The following is a 25,943-nucleotide window of genomic DNA, read 5'->3' as shown; positions in this document are numbered from 1 at the left end:
AGACATTTGTCTGTTGCAAACAGCTGTTAAATTAACCAGGCCAGTGAGAGATGCAATTCAGTAAGTCTTCTCTATTTTTGTGCATTCTCCCCACCCTTGTTTAAGCTTTCATATTTTAGATAATATTTCTTCTGAGCTGTAACATCTAGGGCCATCACCATAACAAATTCAGATTCAGGCTGTGAGCTCTAACGGATGGCAGCAAATCCATATATATGCACTTGTTCCACCCCTTCCAAAGACCTGCTGGGGAACTGGATAGAGAAGAACTGGGCATGAACTGGGAAAGTCTGGGAAGAGGAGGAAAGCTAGGCAAAAGAGTTTCCTTACAATGAATATGAGGAAAGAAATACTGTCATATAACTGCACATTTTGTACAGCTCTACAGATAGCCACTAAACAGATGTGTGAGAGGAAGCTAGAATAGCTGCTTAGGGGAAGATTAAAATAATTCATTATGTGGTACTTCTGCAAGGTTCAATCTAAAGAGACAGAATTTTATTTTTGCTCTGATTAAGTTGAAAGCAGATAAAAAATCATTTTAATAGCTCCCTTCAGTTCGAAGAGTTATATTTTAATGCCCTTATCCATGCCAACCAATAATTTTGAGTTCTGCAGAACACTGTGAATAAGTGATCTTGCAGGGTGATTGTATATAAGATATTGGATATCTGGAAAACTCTTTTTGTACCCAGTTGTTTTCCAGACTATGCAGCATTAGTTCATCTCTCTGAATAAATGCATTGTTTATGATGACTGACTTTTTGTGCTAACAGAAAAAATCTGACTGGTTGTACCTCTCATCCACTAGAACAGCCATTGCAACATATGTTCCTGGCCTTGGATTCTTGCTGAGAGTTTCTCCTAAAGACTCACGGTCTTTCAGTAACTACCCCTCCTCCAGACGAGTGACTGTAACCAGCCAGTCTTCCGAGGTAAGTGGGCTGCAGGAAGGAAAAAGGCAACTCCTCTCTCTGACAGTGAATCAGTAAGGGAGACACTTCCCATACACCCATTTTTAATTGCGAAGTGATTTATTTTCATATCGAGTCCTTCAAAGTGGTAAATTCTTCAGCTTAAATGCATTATGGTGCTCATTACAAGAGCTCCAAAGAAAGTAGAGGGACAAAGCTAAATAAAATACAGCAGGCAGAAGTGTAAAAGCAGGATGTTTATCTTTGTGTTCTTGATGGCTGGTAACACTGAAGGAAAAGTGGAAAGACAGAACAACACGAATTTTGTTAAGTAAGGGAAGCGTAGAGTCAGAGCACCCTCGAAAGTCTGATCAAACTTCTAGGATGTACTTGTGTACTTGTCTGATGACAGATTTGGAGTCTGGACACACACAAAAAAGTCACTAAATGATTCTCCAGTGAAAACAAGGTTGTAATGAAACTGATACCGTTTTTTGAAAGTGAAGTGGGATGTATTTGGAAATATATTAATCATTAGATTTAGACAAATCCATCAATACATTACAGAATCATTCTCACAGAAGACCTCAACCGCTTGCTACTGCCAGACTAAGTGAAACCAAATGTTTTGCACTGGAGCTAAAAAAGGGGCAAATATTTGGCATCTTAGGCTTTCTCTTGCAACCCAAAGTTACATTACTAACTAACTAAGCACATTAGTTAGTTCATTGCACTTGTTTTAAATGGAATTTCCAAATATATCAAAAGCCATAATTTTCTTGGTGACTCTTTTCCATAGTGAAGGTAATAACTGTATCTAATCCAGCCAAATGCTGACTTCTGACAGTTGTTTTTAACAGTGACATTTCAATTTCTTTGTACTCTATATTCTTTTGACTTCTTGGTCCAATCAAAATTAAATTCTTCTGGTGAGTAGCCACCACTCAGGAGGAAGGTTTTAAAACTCGATAATAAAAAAAGGAAGATTTTTATACTGCATCTCTTAGATTGTGAATCCTGATTCTTAAAAAAACCCAACAGACTCCTTCAGTAACACTGTATGTTCTTGTACTATTATCAGTGCTGGGGAAGGGGAACCACACAAACAATTCAACAGTTCTTCTTGCTCAGGAAAGCAACTCTAAATACTTGAGGTAAAACAGTGGAATGGATAATGAAAATTACCCAAAGTGAAAAATTCCAATTAGCATGCTTCAGTCTGGAATTCTCTATAAGCCTTGAGTAAGTTTGGATCCTATTCAGAACAGTGACAGAGTCAGGATTTTCTGACAAGAATATATGTTCCCCTTAACTACTTGATTTGACTATAGAATACTCTGATTTATTAGCAGGTAATATCAGTTTAGCTGAAGTACAGAGCAGAAAGAAGGGCTCAAGTTTAAAACAAACAAAACTGCTTAGATGCTCACTGATAATTTATTTTGGGGTTTTTTGCACCGTATACGGCTCAATCAAGCTATAAGATGTCTAGACATGCACTCACAATGCAAAAGACAGTACATGTGCTGCCATGTATTTTATGTCAAGGCTGGTCATCAAACAGTAAGCTGATAGATTATCATGATGCAATTACTTTGTACTCCTGTGGATGCAAAGATATTCAGCACCTTGAAAAATCCTAAAGAAACAATTTCCAGTCAGTTCTTTGCAATGAAAAGGAGCCAAGCTCCAGAACAGATGCTCAGAAAATAAAGTTGCTTCCATTTTAAAACTTAATCAAATGGGACTGTAAGTGCTAATAGACTCCATGCATGGAATGGGAAGCCCAGTACACATTTTTTAAAATGTTGGGATCCAGAAAATAGCCTAGCCCACCTTGTGCTTCAGCACAAAAACATATGTTTAGGTTGTCCTCCTGGATATTATGTTAAGATCTTCTAAAAAATCTTCCATGACACATCTCAGTCTGGAGACACTTCACTCTGGAAATCGTCTTCATCACTGCTTCTCCAATCGTTAGAAAGTTGCTTCTGAAGACACAATCTTGATTGTCACCGTTCCAAATTAAATTAATTTTCTCTTCTCCTTCTGTGTTCCCCTTATCCTTCTCCACAGTTCCACAGAAAAAAATATCCTGATCCTCCTTAGAGCACTCAATCTGTTATGTATTAAATTTCTAGTATAGCATCACCAACTGGGATTCTCTCTTAATAGTAACAGACTCATCAGGCCAATTTCTCCAGTTCCATCAAAGTTCATGTTTTTCTACATCTAATATTTTTATTTTCTTCCCCGAGGAGAGTTTATAAAAGTATCAATAAATAAAAGTATCAAATATTTAAAGTATAAATAATTGCTTTGAGTATTTTCAAGCAATTATATACACTTATCTGATGGAAGCTACATCCAAAACACATAGATTACTTATGAAAAAATGTAAGGAAGTATATTGCACTGTTATGTTCCCCCATTTTAAGGCAAGGTAACATTGTCAAACAGAAAATAGGCTGGTTGCCATAAGCTGCTCATCAACCTGTTAACTGTTTCATTGTTTTATTATAATCTATGGAATTCTGTGATTCTTCATCATTGTAGTGAAAACGCTGATAGAGTAAGGAAAAGGAATAGAATTTTTGACTACTAGGAAATTCTGGTGGGTTGAGTTTTTTTGTCTTTTTATTTTTTTGTCTTTCCATTCACTGGAACAAAGTTTATCAAATCCAGGCTCCTTCATGAACCAGAACATTTCTACAGCACTGACTCTGCAGTCCCCAGACATTTCCTTCTGTTTATTTCTGCCACTTTGGAAACTTTGGCCCTAATTCCTCCAAACATCTGTTCTTCCTACTATGGAAACACTGTCTCCTCAGAGCTACAAGGCCCATCAGAGAAGTTTCAACAACAGACTATAACAAAAGACTAATTTGTTTGAAATTTTGCAGTGCCTCCTGTGGAGAAAAAAAAAAAAAAAAAAAAAAAGTAAGCCAAATTTTAGACTCAATAAACTTGATAGTTTTGCTTGTCTCTCTTATAAGCAAAGATTTTATGAAGTCACACATGACATAACTTTTGTGAAATGTCTTTTATACAATGTCTGTCCCTTTTACAGTTTCTGTCTAGGTAAAACTGATTCTTATGGGCCAAACTGGATGGAAGTCCAAGGATGCTAGAATGACTGCTTTTGCTGTATTCATTTTAGGGTGGTACTGACACAGAAACTGATAACCCCAGTATGTTCTCCAGACTTGCTAGCAGACAGATTTCCTGTGAAATGGGTAAAGACACAACTCAAACTAGTGACGTAAGAGTCAAATATAAACTGAAGAGCCATGATTCTGGGATTTGTGAGAAGGTAATAGACTGCGTAGTATCTAAATTCTTTGACAACTGGTAGGTTAACAAATCTGCACATTTTACAATAATTAGTCATGAAGATTCCTGTCAAGAAGATGGGGATAACTTATGAGTTAACACAATACGTAATGATTTAGAGGCGGTAAAAGTAATCAGCTTTTTATTTCCACCCCGGTTTATTATTCAGCTGTCTTTGTTGCATTTCTGACAAGCAATGGTACTGTTTTAGTGAACTTAGCTTCTGAATGGTATGTTGTCTTGTGTTTGGTTTTAAGTGTGTATTCATTAATTTTTGTATTTCACTGTCCAAATGACTTGCTCATTCTTTCTGTTGTCTTACCATTTGCTATCAAATGAACATATATGGTGAGAGACTGACTTTAGCATATCACTACTTTCCAGTCAGTCCTCTGCTGTCCCCTTTTTTTTTTTTATATACTTTGCATTTCATGTATGTAAAATATTGTGACGTACCTATGTGCCATTTGTGTCTTTCTTATCTGTGTTAATTTTTCAGACAGCTGTAGATGCTGATGACATATCCATGGTGGAATTGAATGTCACAGAGTACCCCGCTACACCTACTGTAAGAATTATTTTAATATTTGGCATGGGTCTAACTAACTAAGGGAACAAAAACTAATGACAATTCTCATACCTGAGCACAAATTAAGTTATTTTTTGAGATGCAAAAATCACACGGTACTCCCAGCAGAATATGGAAAACGTGACCACAAGGAGTGGATGATTGCTGAAACTAAGCAGGAGAACACATGTACTACAGGGTTCTCCTTAAGTCCAACTTCTTCAAAGAACTTGAATATTTTATTGAATTCAGTAGGTCCCCTAATGAGGTCTGTGAATTCCTTAGTGGAGCACGGAAGCATTAATTTTGTTCCATCTTTATATGAATATATACACAGTAAGGTGAGATAGCCAGATGGCTGCACCTCTGAGACAGCCATAGTCTTGTGGCAAGTACTTCTGTACAAAGTGACACTGTTTAACTATTTAATGTTCTCTGTTTTGGGTAGCAGCAAGCATCTAAAAAATGCAACTTGGAGGAAATCAAGATAAGTTTTTGAAATATGCCATATCACCTACTCAGTAAGATGCTGCGCTACTGTCTATTTCTTCTGCCATGTAACAAAGCTATGGCATGCTGATAAATCTTTTTTGATATCTGCCACAAGTGAGTCAACTTGCCTTAATTCTTGATAGACAGGGAAATAAGAGAAAAGAGTTGTCAGATGAAACCAAGCCAGTTTTATCTTTGCAGTATTAACCCCAATGTAATATAAACAGCTTAATTTATCTATTCTTAGCAGTGATCCTTATGAACTACTGCTAGCCTCATCCTAACACCCTCATTTTTTGGTCCTGTGCAAGTGACAGCTAACATTGCTATTGTCAAAAAATGCTAATTAATCTTTTCCTCGATTCATGTTTTCATGTCATTCTTTAGTTTGCTTTCCCCTTCAAACTGTTATTACTACATTTTGCATCACCTCTTGCACCAATGAACCTAAACAGTCCCTCTTTATGGAGGGACTCCTTAATTGATTGAATTCATAGACTGTCTGAGCATATTCACAGCACTTTTGTACATAGTCGAATGTGCTGTCATTAGCCTGGTCTTTCATCAAAGTAGACCAGCTCTTAAGTAGCAAATGCAAGTTCTGTGCTTTAGTAAATTAACCTGTTTAACAGCTTCTTGCTCATAAGTTATTAATGAAATATTAAGAAAAATGTTCAGATCTACTTTTTCCTCCACCCTTTAAGTTTGGTTTTGAGTTAGTCACAGGGATTGGCAAAGTGCTTATGTAAATATATACCACTGTTTCATGGATGATGCAACCTCCTTGTAGATGTTTGTGTTTTGCATTTCTTTTAAATCCTTGCACCCTTTAGAGAGGTGAGAGCCTGAACGATATTGGACAAAGAAAAGGAAAGTCTCACCACAGACCACCTGCAGCCCAGATACCCAGCATTACAACAACACACAGCACTGTCCAAGGAATACAGCAGCCTTCTGGATACAACTTTGGTTTTCTGTACCCTAAGATCAACAGCCGCAAGCAGAACAAGAACTCTAACAGCTAAGTGCGTGGTGCAAGCCAGAATGTCACCTTCATCAACACTTCTGGAACAACTATGGACCAGCTGAATCTAGAATACCTTCCTACATTGTTGTGAAATGCTCATACAAAGACACAGCACAAGACAAGCAAGAGTAGTAAGATTTTCAGCATCTGAACTCTCTCCAGTGGTTCACTTCTTGATCTGAGTCACACTGCAATTTTATTATTTCTTCTTTATGCAGCTCATGAAACAATTTCTTTCACTTGGATTTTATTCTGCTCAGGTAAATTCCACCACTGCATGGATCTTACCTACAGGCCTCCTAGGATTAACTTGAGAGGAAAGGGAAGTATGAGATTAAAACCCGGCCTTTGTTCACTTAGTGTAGTTTAACTTCAAAGCTATTAGAGAGCTAAAGCTGAGAGATTTGGGGGAAAATGTACATTAGTTCCTGAAGATGATTTCTTCATTACTGTGAAGTTCTTAAACCAAATGAAAACTTAACCACACAATCAGTGCTCCCTTCTCTCATTAATGACATATTCCCTCATTTTCTTCTACAATCCAATTGAAAGGCAATGCAGTTGAGCAGTAATTTGAAGTCTCAGATCTTTATCTTAATTTCTGTGATTCTAGGGGAAGAGAAGGAAATAACACTGAGGATGAGGCTATGGTCCTTTCCACACTTAGCTTCTTTTTCCAACAGTTGCTTAGGAGACCAGTTTAACCCACTCCTAGCTAACCTCCCCAGAACTATAGGAAAGTATTAGGAAACTCCTTCTGACTTTACTTTAGCAGGTTTCATGAGAAGAATGCAGAATTCAAAGCAGTGTTTGTACTGAAATGTCTTATGGGTAAGTCAATACATTTGCCTTCTGATACTTCAAAGTGGTTTACCTTTAGATGTGCTTTTCTGAAGTAAATCTTGGGAGGACAAAGGTTAGTTCTCAAAAAACAGTTGTTCTCGAGATGTGTGGAATCCACATCATCTCCACTTTAGCATTTTAATTTTTCCCTCCTCCAAACAGCAGCATTCTTATAGCTGAGGTTTTTTTCCCACAGTGACTAAATCAATGAAATAGTACTTATTTCCCCTGAAAGTAAATGAAAAGAGTTCTATGAAATAGTGATTTTCTACTTTTCTCTGGTGCACCTTCTGGCATATGAGAATAAATTAACAAAATTCATTTGCAATCCATAGAAGTCTACATCATAAGAATTATAAGGTATAGTCAATGGGGATGTATACCTTTTGAGCCTAAAAGCAAAGGGCACAAAGAGCTACTGAAACAGTTCTTCCCCATGGGCCCTCTATTAGTTCTCCCTTTGGTTGCAATAATGGAGGGAACCCAGCAAGTAATTTTATCCTAAGTAAATCAGTTCCTCCTTATGTCACATCAGAAAAAAGCCATAAAATCAATAAAAATGTAACCAGCTTATTCCTCTGAGGGGAAAAAAGTAATCAACGGGTTCCAGGAGATTTGGGGCATTGTTTTGAAGCAAACTTTTGGGAACTGAGTTCAAACTGAGGTTTATTAACATGAAAGTTATTAAAACTAAAAATGGAGTTGATAGTGACGTCTGCAGCAGCCAAATATTAGATCATGAAGAAGTGAGTCATTCAGCCTGCTAATAAACTGCCAAAAGAAACAAACTGATCAAAATCCAAGATGCTTTATGTAAATAAAATTGTAGGCATTAGAGATGGAAAGGAGCTATTACAGTTCCTCCCTTCACCTACCACAACCGGATATTGTCTCCAGGCAGAGGACAATATTAAACTGCTAATATATACAGCTAGCAATAAGGAAAAAGAAGAGAGAAAACATACCTTCAAACAGGAAGTATGTTAAAAGACATTCATCAAGTCTAAAGGAATTGTATTATGACTTATTCCTTTGGCTTTTAAAATTATTTAAAAACATGAAGCATATAATTCTTCCCATCCTTTGTCATGAAGGTCATTCACACTAGTGAAAACTGGGACGAAATGCTAGTGAATGCTGCCCATTTCACATGGGTCACAAAAGGCTGAACTTGTCCAGAATATAGGTCAAAACTCACCCATGCTGCTATTTCATGTGTTAATAAGAAGTGCATGGTATGTGTCAGTAAGAGCGAGACCATTTGCTCCTGTCATGATTTTGTTCCCAAGTAGTATTCTTGAAGACTATACTCTGCACATTTCTGCATTCCCTTCCACTTTTAGAGTGTATAAAAAGAATACTTCCATGGCTAGAAAAGCTTTACAAATCCACAGCACGTTGTTCTTTATATCCTTCAACACCAACATGTACTAGAGATTAGTTTGTATCTATAAAAAGAGCTACAGCTGTTTGTGCTCATCTACTTACAAGAGGCTTGAAAAGCATATATTAATTAGGGAGAATTTGTTTGGTACCACTTCAAAACTCTTGTGTGTACTCCCTGTGTAACTAACAGCTTTGCATTCCCTTAATCTCTACTGAGACTATAAAAGTCATCCCGGGGAAAGCCTACAAAATTCATTTCACCTGAATATATCTCCAAGTGATTCACACTGTAACCCCTGTGGCATTTGGAATAAATCATTATTAGTTCATATTTCATCTCATCTTAGCAGCTTTATTTGTGTCCTGTATTTTCTACTTGGCAGCCATTCTTTCCGCTTTGCTGGCTCTTTACACCCTTTAACGCAGATGACTGATTAGATTAAAATAATTTAGGACTGAGATGATTCATGTTCCAGTTAAAGTCAACTGTACAGCCTGTTCTGCACCGAAGAGACCGACTGCAGTTTTCCATGCACCTGGGTATGTTCCAGTGACTTGGAGGTGTGAAAGAACTAGGGCAAAATTGAGGCACTTCCCTTTGGCCTTTTGTAGTACAGCAGCTGTTTATAGAGCAGCCTGCTGGCAAAGACAATAGCAAGCAGTGTTGTGAGTTAACAGACAAACTCTTCACCTCTACAGGCTCAAGCTCAAATTCAGACTTGCGTCACAAGTGAAAATGTTTGGTCTGACCATTCAAGCAATTCTGCAAAACTGCTGAGCAACTGGTCACTACTGGTGGTCCTGCAAAGAAGGTGCCAAGAGCCAGTGTAATCAAAGGCTGTCGCAATTCAGGATTGAAGTACTGCATAAGGCAGCAGTCAGAATTTGTCAATTTTTCAAATTTTCACATATTGCCAGGGATCTTAGTCCCTGTGTTTTGCAGGTTACCATCTCATTTTGGAAACCGTTTTGCATCCGCCGCTTGACTAAAAAGTGTCATTGTAGCATGTGACATTGAGTAAAGTTTCACACATTCTCAGGTAAGACATAGTAGCAATTTCTCTTGAAGTCATATGCAAAACCAACAGCATGCTTGACATTCAGAAAAAAACAAAGGCACATCCAATGCTTCTTGGGTGTTTCTAAAGCTCTTTAGGACACAACATGGGTAAGTCACATGTGTTCATGTTTTCTCAGTGTGACTGGCATAATTTTTTACTTAGGCCATTCCAAGAAGTGCTGCAACATGGCCCTCTTTCTCTGATCTCTCAGTGAAAGATACTACCATCTCAGTAACTGACAGGGCATCTGTCTGTCTGTGCTTCTGAAGCCACTATTTCCACAGGGCTCTATTGAGACAGGGTCCTTATACGCAAAGCAATGTTAGCATCAGACTGGTATTTCACTGGCTGAGCAACTGTTATCACACTTCAAACACTTGTGCTTGTAGCCTTGCAGTTAATGTCACAGGAATGTGAAGAGTCCCATAAATAGGTTTATATAAAATCAGTATTAAAATAAAGAAATAAATGAATAGTACTGTATTTCCTAGCAACCCTAGACATGGGCCACAATCTCATACACTAAACGTTTCCTGTAGAACAAAAAGACTACTATACCTTTCTTACCCCATCAAATTTATAACCTAAATGCTGATTTTTCAAACTCATTAAAAGTTCAGTTGTCAAGATTTAGGTTGCCCTATTTACATAACTTCTAAGGATAGTAGACTGAGTAGATCATCAGTGTAAGCTTAATAAAGCCAGAAAAGCTTCTCTAGAGCAAATCTAGCCTTATCAGTCTAATACAAAGCACAAACATTAGTAAGAAGATTTTTTTTTGGTACGAAGATACTTCTTTCAGTTACAGCAGTCCTGGCAGCAGCAGGGTTCTGCTAGAGACAGCACAGGAATTCTATGTACCTGGATCACAGAGCAAAGCAAATGCTGCAAGAGTCATGACAGTGGAGGAAAATGCTAATACATTTTCCAAACACTGATACCACCTCGCTGTGTATAGAAATGTCAGGATCTTGTGGTATTAGGCTACAAAGCTGGACTCACGGTGGTTGGTTTGCATATTACCTACAAGACCTTTCTGGCAATTAAATTGGCTCTCAAGATTAAGGTTCACCTGAAAATGGGGGTAAATGGTAGGACCAGTGGCTGGGAAGAAGGGAAAAGGATTCATCCGTCTTTACAGTGATTTTTTTCCTTCCTATCCTTCTGGGTTGGTTTTATTTTGTTTTTTTTTAATATTTAAACTTACACAAACAGTAGTATTGCTGCAGATGTAGTACCAAAGACTTTTTTGATTACTTTCACCAAAACTTTAACAAATTTTAACCAAGTCTCCTTGCCAAGGAGACTTTATGTGGGAGAACCTTTTTAAGACCCACTTTCACTTGGGCTACTGCAACACATACTCAGTCATAATCCATAAGATCTATGACTCAAGCACAGAAATTCACAGCAAAACTGGCCTAAGTAGGCCTTCTGATGATGACTGTAACTTGAAAGATAAGTAGAATTTGAAGAAACACCCTTTTTAACTTTATCAGGCCGAGTCAAGCCTTAGGTACGCTGTAGAGCAGAGTGAGCTGCAGCTCAGTTTAAACTGTCTCAGCAGACAAACACAGACATAACCTGAAAGTAAAGCTCGTCATGCGCCTCTTAGTCCATCACTGTTTGGTGTTTTCTTTTATGGTGTATGTAATTTTCTAATATTACAGCTTAACCTGGAGATAGTTATCTCCTACATTAGTAATGAGAAATTTTACGATAACACAGTTGCAGTATCTGTTGCATTATATGAATCTGTGTTTGTTTCTCCCTGCAAAGAATCTGCTCTCAGTATTATCATCCAATTTCAGCATTCTACCTTGTTATGAATAATTAGCTTCAGTCACTAAAAAATGAAGATAAGAAATATGTAAAAAACTTGCTAAGGGGAACTTTTACAAGACATGTTTTACCCATGATGTAAACAAAGGCTTTATTATTTTCCCTGAACTTTTAGAGTTCACTGCAACTTCCACAACTGTACAAGAAGATGGTTCAGAAATAGACACAAAAATCTGAGACTACATTGTTGGACACAAGCTCTCTCATGTAAAGTTTGATAAAGGACATTTCCTCAATAGGCTGTCAGACACTTACAGGCATGCTTACAATTGCTATATGTTTTCCACTGACTGGAAAAGTAGAATGGAAAATCCATGCCCTTCCACACAGTGCCATGCCCGAAGGGTCACACAGAAAGTGACTGTACCTCTAATATAACAGCAGTTCCTTCAAAAGCTCCAGTACTTTAAAAATGTATTACACATGCCCAGATGCACCCTTTGGATTAGTATAATTGATTTTTATAATGTTTTTCAGATGCTTAAAGTTAATTATGTTCAGAAACATTTACACAACTCCTCAGGACACACAGTTTAAATGAAAGAGTTAAGAGTATGTTAGTTTGGTACTGAAAGATAGTGAGTTTAAAAACTATTTTCCTAGACTAGTATTTGCTGTTAACTCCATATAAATGTACATTAATAAATCTCCTAAATTTCACATTTTTAAAGCTAATGTTAATACTGATATATGAGCTGGGCTGCAAACCATATTGTTATTAGGCCTACTGTGATTTGATGTAGAAAGCAGTAAGCACTTTGGTATAGCAAACCCTTACAAAGAGGAGGAAGGACCTGAGAAAATGCACAGAAGTTAGAATCGGAAGTTCAAGATTCTATTTTTTTTCCCCATGTTTTCTGTGTGACCTTGGGAAATTACTTAATCTTCTCATATCTCAGTATTTCTACCTGTTAAATAGAGATAATATGCTCTTCATCATCATGAGGTTACCCTCAACTTGCTTTTGTAGTTTGTTCCAATTCACAACTGGAAATATAATTTCTTTCTCCACTGCTCACATTTTCTTTCTTTACTGTATGGTTATCAAAAAGTCTAAACTATACTATTACATATGAAAGTCAAAGATTGTTACTGAAGTTGATAAGGGATGCATAGTAATTCATTTTCTCAATAGGAGTTATTCAACAGAAATAATATACAGATGCCCATCATGCTGATTTCAGTTATCATTTACAGGTATATTTTACTTTGTAACATGAATCAAGTAGAATCAAGCATTTTAGAACTAATGAAAATATGTACCATGCAATTGTGTACATTCTTCGATCACAGAGCCTGATACGTAAAAATGTATTCCCTTGAAGAAGCTGAATATTAAAAATCGCTGCATCAAATTTTGCTCCATGGTACATAAGCAGAAAGGAAAACTACCTGTAGAGAGGATGCTGAAACAGATATACAGGAGAAACAACTAATTAACAGGAGATGATTTAAGAGAGGGATCCTTGAAAGAAGGCTGAGGTCTCCATAGGTAAGGTTCATCCCTTGAAGTCAGTGAAGTCAAACAGACAGCAGAATCATTTCTAGGGTTTTCTGCTCTATTAATGGGGCAAAAATTGTCAATGGAAGAAAGGAGTCATTGACCAGCAGTGTCATCCAGGAAACAAGGGCAACATTAACAGGATGAAGCACTACAAAATCAAACGAAGATTTTCACAACCTTCCCTGGATATTGCCTAAAATGAAAATCAGAGAAAACTGTACAGTGCAGCGTGCTCTGAACATCAGATAGTTGTTTCTGTCCTGTCCAGATATGAACTACCCTTTTCAAGGCCAACTTCCACTTTCATGCCTCCATTAATGTCAAAGCATTTAAAGTAGTGCAATTCCTCAAAGTTTGAACTCCAGCAAGTGTTAAGAATACAGTGAGGCTCAGACATAAAAGGAAGGAATGAATAAGACTATGTTCTTAAAAACTTACAGAAGCATTTCTAGTGTCTGGAGCATGTGGATATTATCACAGAGTGCTGGGTTCTCTAAGGTAACTGCCCAGTGCCCAAGCCATGACTTCAAGTAAATCAGTTCTCCATCAGACTCCAGGTAGTATTAATGTGCACTAGACTGGTCATCATTGTAAACACATAACCAGAGAATAGAACACACCTCAACGGCTTGGGTAATACCGCTCCCCTTATTTGTCTATATTAGACATGCTATGCAAGTTCACTTAAAATAAAGAGGAGAATAAGAAAAACAGGTTTAAAAACAAAACAACAAAAATTGTTTTTCTCTTTTTTAACCAACAGTTTCAGATCAGAATTTAGAAGTTCTTTCTCAGTGCCACTGCTCACCTTCATCCTGTTGTGAAGACTCCAGAGAGCCTGCTGAGCTCATCCCACATCTCCTAAAGATGCTTCTCATTTTCCCTACTCAGCAACGAGTGACCAGTCAAGTCTTTGCTAGTTAATCCACAGGGCCAGAGGACAGGCCTTTGCTCACCCTTTCCAAGGACCTGGCATGAAATAGCTATTTCTCACTTCACTTCTCTTTGTAACCCTGATCCCTTGAGTTCCCCTCAGCCCAGATCTCCACTCCTTTGTACCAGGCAGATCCTGTGGTCAAGCATTCCTTGTCACTTAGCCCAGAGACAGTCCCGGAGCAGTCCAGCTTTCAAGCCCTCCCAGCAGTATCACCATCTTCTAGTTCTCACTGGATCACACTTTTAGTATCCCTTTCCAAGCAGTCCCTAATGCCCTCAGGTGCCAAAGCCAGCATTAATTAAACACAGGCCCCTCCTGACTGTTAAAGAAACCATGTATGCTTCCACCTTAGCAAGTAAACAGATGGACTCTGGGTTTATAATAATCCTCCAACTGTTATTTAAAAATATGAATCCTTTTGATGCTGCTGTCCTTAGCTGAAGTCTCTGAGTAACAGAATCACATGGCAGAACCCTTAATGTGTATTGATACATCTTATTTGAAGTGCTCTTTTCCAGATGCACTGGTTAAAACTCACTTGCTGTTGCTGCTCAGTGAAGTAAGAAGAAAACTTAATCTGATGAAGGACAGAGTTGAAGTAGTAGAATCAGGCAGCTCAGTGGTTGGCCATATTCACTGCATAGATTCCTTCTGAAAATCATTCCTCTGAAAAAGAAAAAAACACACCCACCTTTCAGGTCCTGGATCATTATGTTGAGTGAGATGAGAAATAAGTTTCATGCAATAAAAACTATTCTCTTTGGGTACTGTGGAGATCATTTATTTTTACTGGAGGAATTAAAACCATGAAAACTCCATGAAACATTATGTGAAACTCCATTTCAACAAATCACACCCTTTTTAATTCTTGCTTTACCCCAAATTGTCATGGTATGGGATGGCCAAAGGAAAAGGAAGCAAAAAAGAAAGCACAATTCAGGATACCCCACTAGCATCGCATCAAAATAAAGTGACTGACAGTAAATAAGCTAGGGAATCCTGAAGTGTTGCAAAACACAGCAACTTCATTTGAAACTTGCCTCTTCTCTTTCCCGTTGTGGGCCACTATCAGAAAATGAACTTACAGTTACCATCTTGTGTCAGATTTCTCCTTGCTTCTTTCACAGACTCAACCCTCCTTGACTTTTTCTCATGTGTAGGAGCCAGACCATACCAAATCCAGAGACAGGGCAAAGGAGGCCACAGCATATGCATTAGAGCACTACATCTTGCAGCTTCCCCTCATTGTGCTGTTTCCTGAAATAGAATCCCCATCACAGCTCAACCTGCTCCACTTTTACTGGGTCACAGCACAAAGGCAATTGCCTATTAGAACAGGTCAGGAACATGGCAATAGTGTGAGCTGCCTGAATTCCAGTTTTTAAAAATAAAATTACTGCAGTAGTTTTCAAAATAACACAGATGACTGTCCAACACAATTGCAAGCCATTTCTGAGAAACCTAGGATTTGGAGTTTAGATGAGATCAGTGCATTTCTTTTGCCAAAAGATGGCTAGGGCCACATGCCTTACCAGTACAGCCATACAGGTAGGAATGGCATGATACCAGTAAGGACTTATGGCATAATGATTCAGCCACATGAGGTGGATCCTGATGAAAACTGGGTTTCAGAGAGATGTAATTTCTCATCCACTATTTAAGGAGGATTCTCTGAACAGAAAATCATGGCAGTTAAACTACTTCACAGGGATCTCAAATCTGTTCTGAATTTGTCAGTTAAAAATGCTAAACCAAACCAAAATGTCCCATGGCGATAAAGCAACATTACCTACTAAGCACTTTGTGTCTTAGTGATTACTTGCTTAAGATTTTCACAATACTAGTATTTCTTCCTCAGTTTTGGATCTCTCAGGACCAGAGACAGAGATTTAAGAAAGGATCCTGCCTGTGAAAAGGATATTCAACTGAACTTCAGCAACTGAAACTCTTTGAAAGTCCCAGCCTAAGTATTAATGCCACAGGCCCATCTATTACGTATTCAGTACAAATTATACTCAAAATATTGGCTGATTTCAGAAGTCAGGACGACACCATAATGTTTCTCTTTCAACATATGACTGACTTGTAGGCACTTGTCTTCCTCTGCTGCCTCCCTCCAAGCGCTAGTGGCTTGGTTCTACTTAAGAAACATTGGTTCCAGCAGAATTATTTTACTTCAGTTATGATTTGACTGCTATTTTATTTTATCTCAATTTGAAAGATCACACTGAAAGAAAAAAGCTCACCACAGACCACACATTTAATGGGAACTTTCATTCCAGTCCCTCTACAACTGATATCCAACATGTAAAGGGTTGAGGAACAAAATAAGGTAAATGGATTAAGGAATAAGACATTCTTGTTGAATATATGGGAGCTCTGTTCTTGTTAACTCGTGCATTCCTTTAGACATGGGAGAATTGAAACAGGTTACTCATATAATAGGGTCCTGAATTTGTATCCCACTTGTCCTCCCCTAGGCCACTGAAATTCAGTTGGAAAGCTTGGCTGACCCTAAACAAACTTTTTATTATTGAAATTGCCAATAAAGCTACATACTAATTTAATTTGTTTACTTATTGTGATTGAACAGAGGTCATCAAGAACACTTTTTTGATATCACATGCCTTTTTCTCCCATTCCTTCATTCTGCTTACTGCATGAAAATAACGTGCAAGTGCAAATTACATATCCAATTTGTCAGTTCCCATCTTACATGAGTCATACATTTTGCATCTGACCATCAAAACATTCCTGATCTTTCTTCCTCTCAACTGAGAAACCATCTTCCTACACACCTTCCAAATAGGAAAAAAACGACCACTTGGGAGAATCAAGCTAATTCAGCTAGCACACTGCCTTTCCTGCTTCGAGTTCAGTTCCTCCCTTATCCCCAGCACAACTGAAAACACTAAGAAAGGAATGGAAGAATGTGTGAATGAAATCAGATGACTTTTGTTAAATTGTTATTAAATAGCCAAGCCCTCACCTGAAGCAGTTCTGTCATTGTATTTTGTTGGAGCATTTGGCTACAGTCTCCTAACTTATGTTGAGTAGCAAATGTTTGCTTTTGCTTATATTCTTTTGTGTAGATTTATGTAACTGGCAGAACAGACTGCTAGCATAAATGTATTAATTGAAAGCTGTTGTGCTATATTTCCATTTAGTTTGTTCTATTTCCCTTTTAACAGACATACTGCTACAATAACAGGTTACTACAGTTTATCTGTTGAGGTGGTAGTGTTAAACAAATTGACTTTATGCTTGAAGGGCCAGGAACAAATCTGTGGGGTGTTGAAAGGTGGGGCACCAACATGCTAACCTTTTTTTAAAAAACATATACCCGCAGTCATTCTCCAGTGGCCAACAAGCTTATTCTAAAATCATTATCTTTACCTGCAGCTACGAAGGGGCCAAAGCATTCCACTATGAGAAAAGCCATTGAGCCAGTTCCCATGTTCTATTTACAGTTAAATGAAAAATTGTCAGAAAAGTGTGGGTCATTTTGCTCCTCCTTCACTGCTTGATGCAGTGAATGTATCAGCAGCAGAGCAAGGTATTTGTTAATTCTGCTTGTTAAAGTAGGTGAGCTGGGCAGTCTTTCTTCATTTGGATAACCCAGAGGTCATATATCCCTTTGTAAATACCTCTTTTAAAAGGCTCTGGGAATGTATATTTTAGTGCTCACACAATTTTTTAGTGCACAAGGGGTGCTTGCGTTAAGCTCTTGTTTGGAAAATCCAACTGGCTCACAGTTTTCTCAGCGAAGTTGATCCTGATCTTCAGATATCACAATTAAAATTGTTTCAATAAATCAATAGGCTCAAGTGAACAAATCATCAGATCAAGGCACCAAGTAATGAAACTGAACAAGACTGATACTCAGCTGATGATACTTTGTGGTAAGTATCAAAGATAATCAATTCTGAGCCAGAATATGGCATTATCTCCCTCTGTGACCTTGAAAATTCAATTTACTGCAGTGCCTAAGTTTATCTGTAAATGGGCATGTTGTTCACTCTTGGGGTGCTGCAAGGCAAAAGTAGGAAGGTTTTGCATAAAGGCTGCAAACCGTAACCTTTTCCCCGTACTCAAGCAGAGGATTAGCAGTGCCTGTTTGAAGAAAGATGCAGTTGATTAATCATTCTTCAACTGATAGAGTGAAACAGGTGGGAAGAGATTCACCTTTCCCTTCATACAAATAGCATGCATTTACAACTGAATACTTAAAATTGAACAGTGAGCTAGAATTAAGAGGCCAACATTTAGCTAGATAAACTAACTGGAAATAGATCAAGTTTAAACTTAAAGAGAATTCCAGCTTTTCTTCTGCCTAAAATCAGAGCACAAGATTTGTGGACATTTTGTAGTCACCACTGACATTTTGAGGCTGGATTGGCCTCAAGTATGAAAGCAGCCTGGGTTATGAGTCAAGCTGCATTGCTGGGGTTCATCCTGCTGACAGTCCATCTTGAATTACCTACTGCCATAACTCTGTTTTTACCCTCTACTAGGAATGTTATGCTAATAAGGTAGCTCAGGGAAATGACAGGAACAGTCCAAGGAGGTTACCACTTGAACAGCTTGCTTTTTTATGTTTGAGCAAAACTCTAGAGCAGCAATTCACAATGGTTTATCGAACTCTATGTAACAGCTTGACATTTTGATTGTTTTGTTTGCTTGTTTGTTTGCTCTTGTATGTGGACAATGTTAGGAACTTTGCAAAACTGCTAAAATAGGACTGAAAATGGGAATGACGAATCTCTGTCTTACAAGGGTAAAATCACCAAAGTAGAGTCACTCTAAAAATATGATTCTCATCTGAGCTGTGCTTGCTACATTTTCCTAAGAATTTATGTAAAATTTCTGGAGAGAAAAAAAAAAAAAAAGTATTTTTGAAGATCCAAAATATTAGATTCCTTTGGCAGCTTTTTTTACCAATGCCAGAAATAAAGCTACAATCCTACATGAATCAGACTCTTAACTGGACATATCTATAGTCCTAATTTTAAAGAAATTCCTTCCAGTCTTTTACCAGAGAGAAGTGAAAATTGTGAATTGTTTTGCGAATTACTCATTCGTTCGCTAAGGACAGAAGGAACAGACCACTGAATCTCCTGCCCCCTTACATAGCATGTGCAAAGGACAGTGAAAGTCAGAACTGCTAAGCAATGAGCAACCACAGCTGGAAAGGCCTCATTTACTGGAGCTGTTACAGTTTGGGTAAATGACAGTGCAAATGAACCCCATGTCTGCACTCCTGTAAAAGTTAGCACTTCTGTCTGAACAGTCGCATCAAAGTCACCATAGAGAAATAACACCTACACAGCCCACCAAACCCAAAGGTAATGTCTTGTTATTGGTTGTAATCAAGTAGAAGCTCCCAGAAAGCCACAGTCATCACTAGCTTATTTCTGAATTTGGCACTGTATCCCCTTCAGCTGGGCAGGGAATGAGATCAGACATGAGAAGCATTATCCCAGGAGAAAGCACATCCATATCTTGTGCTGCAGTGTATTTACTTTACATGCTGGTTTTGGTTTTCCTAACACCATCATTGCTGAGGAACTCCTCAGTAGCTGAGAAGGCCAGCCTTGTTGGGAGGCAACCATTCTTTGATGTTCCCACCTCTGATGGTTGTACCTTCAGTTTACACTTACTGCAACTAAACTGTACAGACAGCTTACTAAAATGTCTCATAACCCTAATGAAACCATATTGCAGAAATTTATGAAAAATGAGGGGCTTGTTTACAAGGAAAACAATATTTCTGTGACTGATCTGAAGATTATCAGGTAATGCAACAGTTAGGGAGATTAGAAGAAAAATGACTTGGAGAAAGACTTGCGGAAAACCCAGAATTAGTCTTTGACAGAACTAACCGAATTTCCCAAGAAAGGAAATTGCCCAGGCTTGAATGAAACTCATGGGTCAAAAGCAAGTAACACTGAGTGAGTCAGAAGGGAAAATGGACAGCTAAATCCACCAGCAAGCTACTTTCCAGAAAGCAAATAGGATTGTTTGCACAGGGTGGCCTGGCCAGAGTAGTCTCAGACTTCAGCTTCTTGTACTAGGTGGTGATCCTGAAGGTGTTTCACAGAACTCTTCCAAGGCCACTTGTAGTTCAGCAATGTATTTTTGAAACATTACTTAAAATGCAAGTTTGAAACTGTAACTAGTGCTTGCTAGAAAAAGAGGACAGAGGCTTTTATCCCTACAAAAGACAGGCACAAGTTTCTGGGAACAAGTTTGTAGGCTTTTTTAGAGAATGCTGAGCAGGTAGGGCTCACATACTTCCAAATTCCCTGGCCCTGAGTAACTTAGTGAGCAACACACAAGCTAGAGAATTGTACCCTGTTTCAAAGAAAAACAAATTCTGAAGCAAAACTGATCTGTAATTTATCAGACCAGGATTATGGGCCAATTTGCGGTCATCCTTGCTGATGTCTTTACCGGGGAGCAGAAAATCAGATTGCTAAAGGCCTTGTAAGGGTTGAATGCCCTTAAATCTATATACTTTTTCTATCACATGTGGAATGGAATAATATGACAGATCATCACCCTGTTCATAATAAAATAAACATAATTTCCCTCCACCTGGATCACGTTTTCCAGCCTAAGTCATCAATTATGACACTTTACAAGGCTTGCTCATCTGCAGAACTACTTGTGGTCCTTTTGCAGCTTTTGTTATTTAAAGAGGGCTTCGAAGAGACAGCAGAGCAGATGAGCAACTCAAAGGATGACAAAGAGCTGCCACAGCCAACTCCAAGGATAACAAAGCATGTATTTTCATGCCGATATTCATTAACACAGATCCCACTGCAAAAAGCCTCTGACAATCAAAACTCTTACCCCTTAAACACACTACTGAGAGTTTGAGGAGGGTTTTAAATGATACAGCATATAATGAAATTAGTGCAGAGCACACAGACGTACCTAGCCATGTGCCACAGAAAGTCAAATCAGATTCTGCCCTCATTTATTCCCACTTAATCTTCCTAAAGAGAATCAAATAGCCTTGATGCAAACAGGGTATGAACTTGCACAAGAGGGAGGCTTACAGCATGGTAAAAGCGTTATTCAAAGCTGAAAAATCAAATATCTATTGAAGTTCTGAATCTTCCTGGCAGAAGAGGAAAAGCTATTTAGGCCTTTTGTTATACCAACTTCAAGATGAAATACTCAGTCAGTTGAAAAGCACCTCGCTGCACTGTTACACCCTGCAAATTTTTCATTTATTTTCATTAATTGGTAGATATTAAAGTATCTATCATCATCAGTTGGTTAGCATCACCACTTGTCAATAAAGATACACAAAGTTTAAATAAATTGATTGGAGTAAATTTCTTACATATTATCATACAATTTCACTGCTGCCTCAAGACTAATCTAACAGCAGTGGTTCATAGTTCTGATAACTGTGTAATAAGAAGCAATTCTAAAAAATACTTTGGTATTTCCACGGCTCGAGGCATCAGTAGCCACAACCAATAATTTTACAATCAATTTTCTAATTGCTTTATTAAAAAACAAATTGAATATACTGCTGTCAGTATAATCACTTTTTTCCCCTAATGAGATGTATAATTTTAGCTATGACTGAATTTTGGAAAAAGTAGTATCTAATATGCTGTTGAAAAGTAAGTGATCTGTAAAACTGATTTTCTTCCTTCTGCAGCAACCATCGCATTATTTTCTGCTTTGACGTAACTTGGGGGGGAAAAAAAACGTTGCAAGGATTTTGCTTTTAGAATCTATGTTAAGACTGATCTGCTCTATCTATACGTTGCCTTAGATCTGACAAACCTTTTGTATAGACTGCATATAGTCCTGTGGTTATTATTGTTAACTTTAATGCTCCGTGAAAAGCAGTGTATTCGGGCACTTGACAAGATGCAAAATGTTTCCTTTGGGGATGTAAGCCCACTTGTCAGTGGAATATTTTTGCAACTACCATTAAGTCACAATCCATATGAATATGAACTTTGGGCAAACATGGAAATAATTTAGATCATGATTTCCCGGCCCGGTCTGTGCACCCTGTGCTATTGGACCCAAAGAGCCCACGTAACGTGCATCGCAGTCACGGTGCAGATGTGGAATAAAGAGACTTTCGGTTCCGTAAGACGAGCAAGACTAAACCTCAAGCGCAGCCCTTCGAAGTAGGCTGGAGCCGCGCTGCCGCAGCGCTCCCAGCGGTCGCCGTGCGTTCCGGCGCTGCCGCTGCCGCTGCCGGCCCTATTCCCGCGCCCGGCCCGTGAGGCCCTTCCGCGCCTCTTTCCAACCCGCAGCTCCCGCCAGCCGCTGCCGCCCAGCCCCGCGCGGGGGCCCGGCGGTCCCACCGCCCCGCCCCGCCCCGCCGCGCGCCCCGCGGAGCGCCGCCGCCCCGCCCGCTCGGGGCCAGGCGCCTGTCCCTGGTGCTGACCGGGCCCCGCCCCAGCGAGCCGCCCGCGCCCGCCGCCCCCGCCGGCAGGAACAGGCGCTTTTTTTTTTTTTTTTTTTTTTCTAACAAACTCATACCGCAGTGGCTCGGCTGTTGCACTGAGAAAACAGCTGTATTTCTAGAAGATAACTTCGGGAACATAAGAAAAAAAACCCCATCCCATCGCACTGCTGACTAGAGGGATGTATGTAGTGGGTAGCTTGGATCTGGACAAAACTCAGCAGTTGTATGAAGTTACCACAAGGCCAAGCATCTTAAATTTCGGTGGGCAACTACGTTGTTCATTACGTATTTTTTTGCAAATCGTCTTCCAAACCCTTCGTCTCCTTTTGGGCTGTCGTTTTAACTTTTCCACTCTATGAAAATGGCCATTACCTATCAACACCAGCGAACCACTTGCGGGGGGCGAGGAGGAAGAAAACTTCACTTCCACTTTTCCTAAGGGGAAATCAGCGATTTCACCCGTGGGCCGGCGGTGAGTACGCGGGGTGTGAAGGCTGCAGCCGTAAGAGCCGTTCCTGAGCTTGGGCAGGACACCGGCTTCCCGCCGGCAGCCGAGGCGGCCGCTGCCCGCTGCGGGGAGTGCCGCCGAGCCGGGGCAGCCCCCGCCGCCTTCCAGAACGTTCCTGGTCCCTCCGGCGGGCGCCGCCCTCCCCGCTCCCCGCCGCCGCCATTTGCTCCCTCGCCGCGGCCCTGAGGGCACCCAGACGCGTGACGCCCGGCTCCCCCCGGATACCTGCTCCCCCAGCGCTCAGCCGAACCGCTCCCCACAGCTTTGTGTCACCATCCTGCTCTGCCACCGAGGCCGAGAGATGATTTCCGTTCAAAAACGGATTTTTTTTTTTGGTTTGGTTGGGTTTTTTTTTCTGTTTAAGAGTGTTCGGGCACGGCAGAGAACGGTTCCCTCGCCTACCGGTCACTCGGCGCCCGCCCGCGGCAGCGGATCCCCTCACGCTCCTCCTCGCCCCCCCCCAGCGCCCCCTCGCGGCCGCCCGCGCGCAGCGGCCTCCCCTCAGCGAGGGCACGCCACGCCCACGCGTGGCCGAGCGGCCCGGAAGGGGCGCGGGCGCTTTAAAAGCTCCACCTTGGCGGCCGCGGTGCTTCCCTCGCCGCGGGAGTGTGTGTGGGAGGGTGCTGGTCGCGCTGCCGCCTCGCCCGCTCCTCTCGGCTCCTCTCCGCCCCTTGCGGGGGGGGGGGGGGATGGTGATATCCGTGGGTGCGTGTGACCGCAAGCGCCGCCCGCTGAGGGCAGCTGCGGCTCCCGCGGGGGCGGGGACCTCCCCCCGCCGTTCCGCTCGGGGGCTTGGCGGCGGCGGAGCAGCCGTCCCACGCGTGTCCCGCCCCTTCCCCCCCCGGCGGCTGCGGTGCGACACGGTAAAGCAGCGCGTGGCCGGAGGTGGCGGTGGGGCTCCCGCTCGGCCTCGAGATCCCAGGGGCGCGCCTCGAGGTCCTGCTGCGAGTGGGCGAGGTGGGTCGCTGAGGGAAGGAGCGGCAGGGCGAGGGGACGAGCTCCGCCCGTCACGCAGCGTGGGGCCGTGGGTGGTGGGGGCCGTCCGAGTCCCGCAAGCCTCCACCGGCCCGCGTGTGCGTGGGGAGAGCGGGCTGCCAGCGCCCTCCGGTTCAGAGGTCGGGAGGGAGAGCGCCGGCGCTGCTCTGGCCGAGCGCGCTTTAAAAGTCTCCCCGCAGGTGTAAAGAGCTTCTCTGGTGGAAAATGTCACCCGGGAAAGCCTTTCCTGGGAAGGCAGGGATGAGCAGCCGAGTCGTTTAGCTGAAATCTAACCCTGGGGAGCCTGCCCAGTTTCAGATGCGCTCTTGCATCCTTCTGCCCACGGGCACACGCGTCGGGGCGCAGCGCTACACCGGCGTGGTGTGGTGATCCTTGAGGAATCCGTGCAATGAACAAGTCGCGTCGACGGCACAGGATCCCTCGTCTTAAGCCTTGTTGTACGGTCATTGCGCTGTGCCAAACCGCAGGCTCCCTGGAGGCAAGCCACCGCCGCAGAGGTCCTGTGGCATCAGTGTCATAGTTCAGTCCCTGGTCTGCGTGGAGCTGACAGTGACCTGCACATAGCCACCTCAGCCATTTGTGTGTGTGTCTCCAGGTTGATTGGTTTGTTTGTTTTTTTCTTTTGCCATTTTCTCCTGTAAACCCAAACAGTCAACATTAGGATCCCCTGCAGCAAGGCACAAATTACAGTAGTCACAGGGTTGCTATAAATTTTCCTGGTTTCAGCCTGGAGTTGGGGGAGAATGATAAAAACAGTGGCAACGCATTTTGCAACCTCCTCATTTTGGTTCAAGTACACATGTTAGAAACTGAGACCTGCATTTTAATTCAATTGCTGCTGTTGACTCATTTTATGACCTAAAGCTGCTAACCTGAGCGTTATGGCGACTTACGTAAAAAGGACATGGTAACAACAATAGGTGTTTAGGTGTTCTTTACCTTAAAAAAAAGAAATTTGATATCCTGGCAAGGTAGGTGCCACAGAAGTGTTAAGCATTACATGCCTTAGTGGGTGCCTTGACAAACAATGAATGAAATGCTGGTAAGGTGAGAACCTGGTAACATACACTTAAGTCTTTTTGTAATACAGAGGCAAAGAAGATTTTGTGAACAGTCTGGACGAATATCTTTCCTTCTTCCCTTCCCTCAGTAGCCTGTCTGTCCACGGGTTTCCAGTTTAACATAGTTACCAAAAACCTTCAAATCTTTTACAGATCAAGTCTGACTACACTACGGTATATACCCAGTCTTTTGTGGTAGTGAAAAGAGGTTGTGGCAGGGAAAAAAAGGCTAGCCTGTACGGGAAAAAGTGTGAAATGTAATTTTTCTGTAATGGTGAAAGTAGTCATGGTGAAGGATCTAGAGGGAAGGGTAAACAGCAAATTTGATTAATCAGTAAGGTGATACTGGCAGCAGCAAACAGCCAAACAGAAAACAGTCAGAGCTGCGTTTCTGAAGGCATTGTATTACAGAGAAGGGAGATAATAGTCCATCATTATACTGCTCTAGCATATTTCTTCAGCAATACTATATTCTGTTGGGACCCACAAACCACCTTAGTAGAAAGGTATCAACAAAGCAAAATTTGGTGAAGCCAAGTGTGATAGAAAATGTAGTTTCTTAAGAAAGATCAAAATAGACGACTGGGGACAACTTGATGAAAGGACTAAGAGGAACTGAGAGTTACAAAGTTCTGTGAAAATTAAAGGGTTTTGGTTAAATGGGTGAAGGAAAGTCATGGAAGTACAAGTAGAATTAGCTCAACTTCAGAGATCAGCAGTAAAGGAAAGGAGATGGCAATGAGCTCTTTTGCATTGTAGAATAGTCTTCCTTTGGAAGCAATACTGAACTTATGGTGAACTTGTGGGGAAAAGTTTTGCTCTTGGTAATTACTTTTATATTAAGTTTGACATTGGCGAAGTAGGAATTCAAAGCTAAAAAGCTTTTACATCCCTAATGTGTCCATTTCAAGTTCTTTAGCACTGATTAGCCAATATATAGTAAATATGTGCTATTTTGTCCCGTGGCTTGCAATGAAGATCAGTTTCCAAATACAGCTGTTGTTTGCTCATTATTTCATGTA

At 40.7% G+C, this 25,943-nt stretch overlaps 3 protein-coding genes across 12 annotated transcripts in view; 2 read left to right on the top strand and 1 right to left on the bottom strand.

Moving 5' to 3' along the window:
* OPN4 (opsin 4) overlaps positions 1 to 10,395 on the top strand; it is a 28,991-nt gene extending 18,596 nt beyond the window's left edge. The window contains exons 8-10 of the mRNA XM_032994120.2: positions 812 to 935; positions 4,747 to 4,815; positions 6,141 to 10,395. Coding sequence (XP_032850011.2) covers positions 812 to 935; positions 4,747 to 4,815; positions 6,141 to 6,332 — 385 coding nt within the window. The 3' untranslated portion in view covers positions 6,333 to 10,395. The remainder of the gene's footprint in view (positions 1 to 811; positions 936 to 4,746; positions 4,816 to 6,140) is intronic.
* Positions 1 to 24,307, bottom strand: part of LOC122154850 (translation initiation factor IF-2-like) — an 81,101-nt gene extending 56,794 nt beyond the window's left edge. Inside the window, exons 1-3 of the mRNA XM_042807533.1 lie at positions 24,212 to 24,307; positions 23,090 to 24,128; positions 14,446 to 14,573 (exon numbers count right to left, since the gene is read on the bottom strand). Coding sequence (XP_042663467.1) covers positions 14,566 to 14,573; positions 23,090 to 24,128; positions 24,212 to 24,307 — 1,143 coding nt within the window. The 3' untranslated portion in view covers positions 14,446 to 14,565. The remainder of the gene's footprint in view (positions 1 to 14,445; positions 14,574 to 23,089; positions 24,129 to 24,211) is intronic.
* The window catches only part of LDB3 (LIM domain binding 3), a 127,418-nt gene continuing 123,874 nt past the window's right edge, over positions 22,400 to 25,943 (top strand). For 9 of the 10 annotated variants that reach the window (XM_032994110.2, XM_032994107.2, XM_032994109.2 and 6 more), the window contains exon 1: positions 23,707 to 23,821. The gene's annotated coding sequence lies outside the window, so the exon portion shown is untranslated. Of the gene's footprint in view, positions 22,829 to 23,706; positions 23,822 to 25,943 lie in introns of those variants that run through there. The other variant, XM_042794838.1, reaches the window with a different exon arrangement.

This window comes from Tyto alba, unplaced genomic scaffold (genome assembly GCF_018691265.1).
Source record: "Tyto alba isolate M040663 unplaced genomic scaffold, T.alba_DEE_v4.0 Super-Scaffold_1, whole genome shotgun sequence".
In the NCBI taxonomy this organism is placed as follows: domain Eukaryota; kingdom Metazoa; phylum Chordata; class Aves; order Strigiformes; family Tytonidae; genus Tyto; species Tyto alba.
This window is presented reverse-complemented; position numbering and strand designations above follow the sequence as displayed.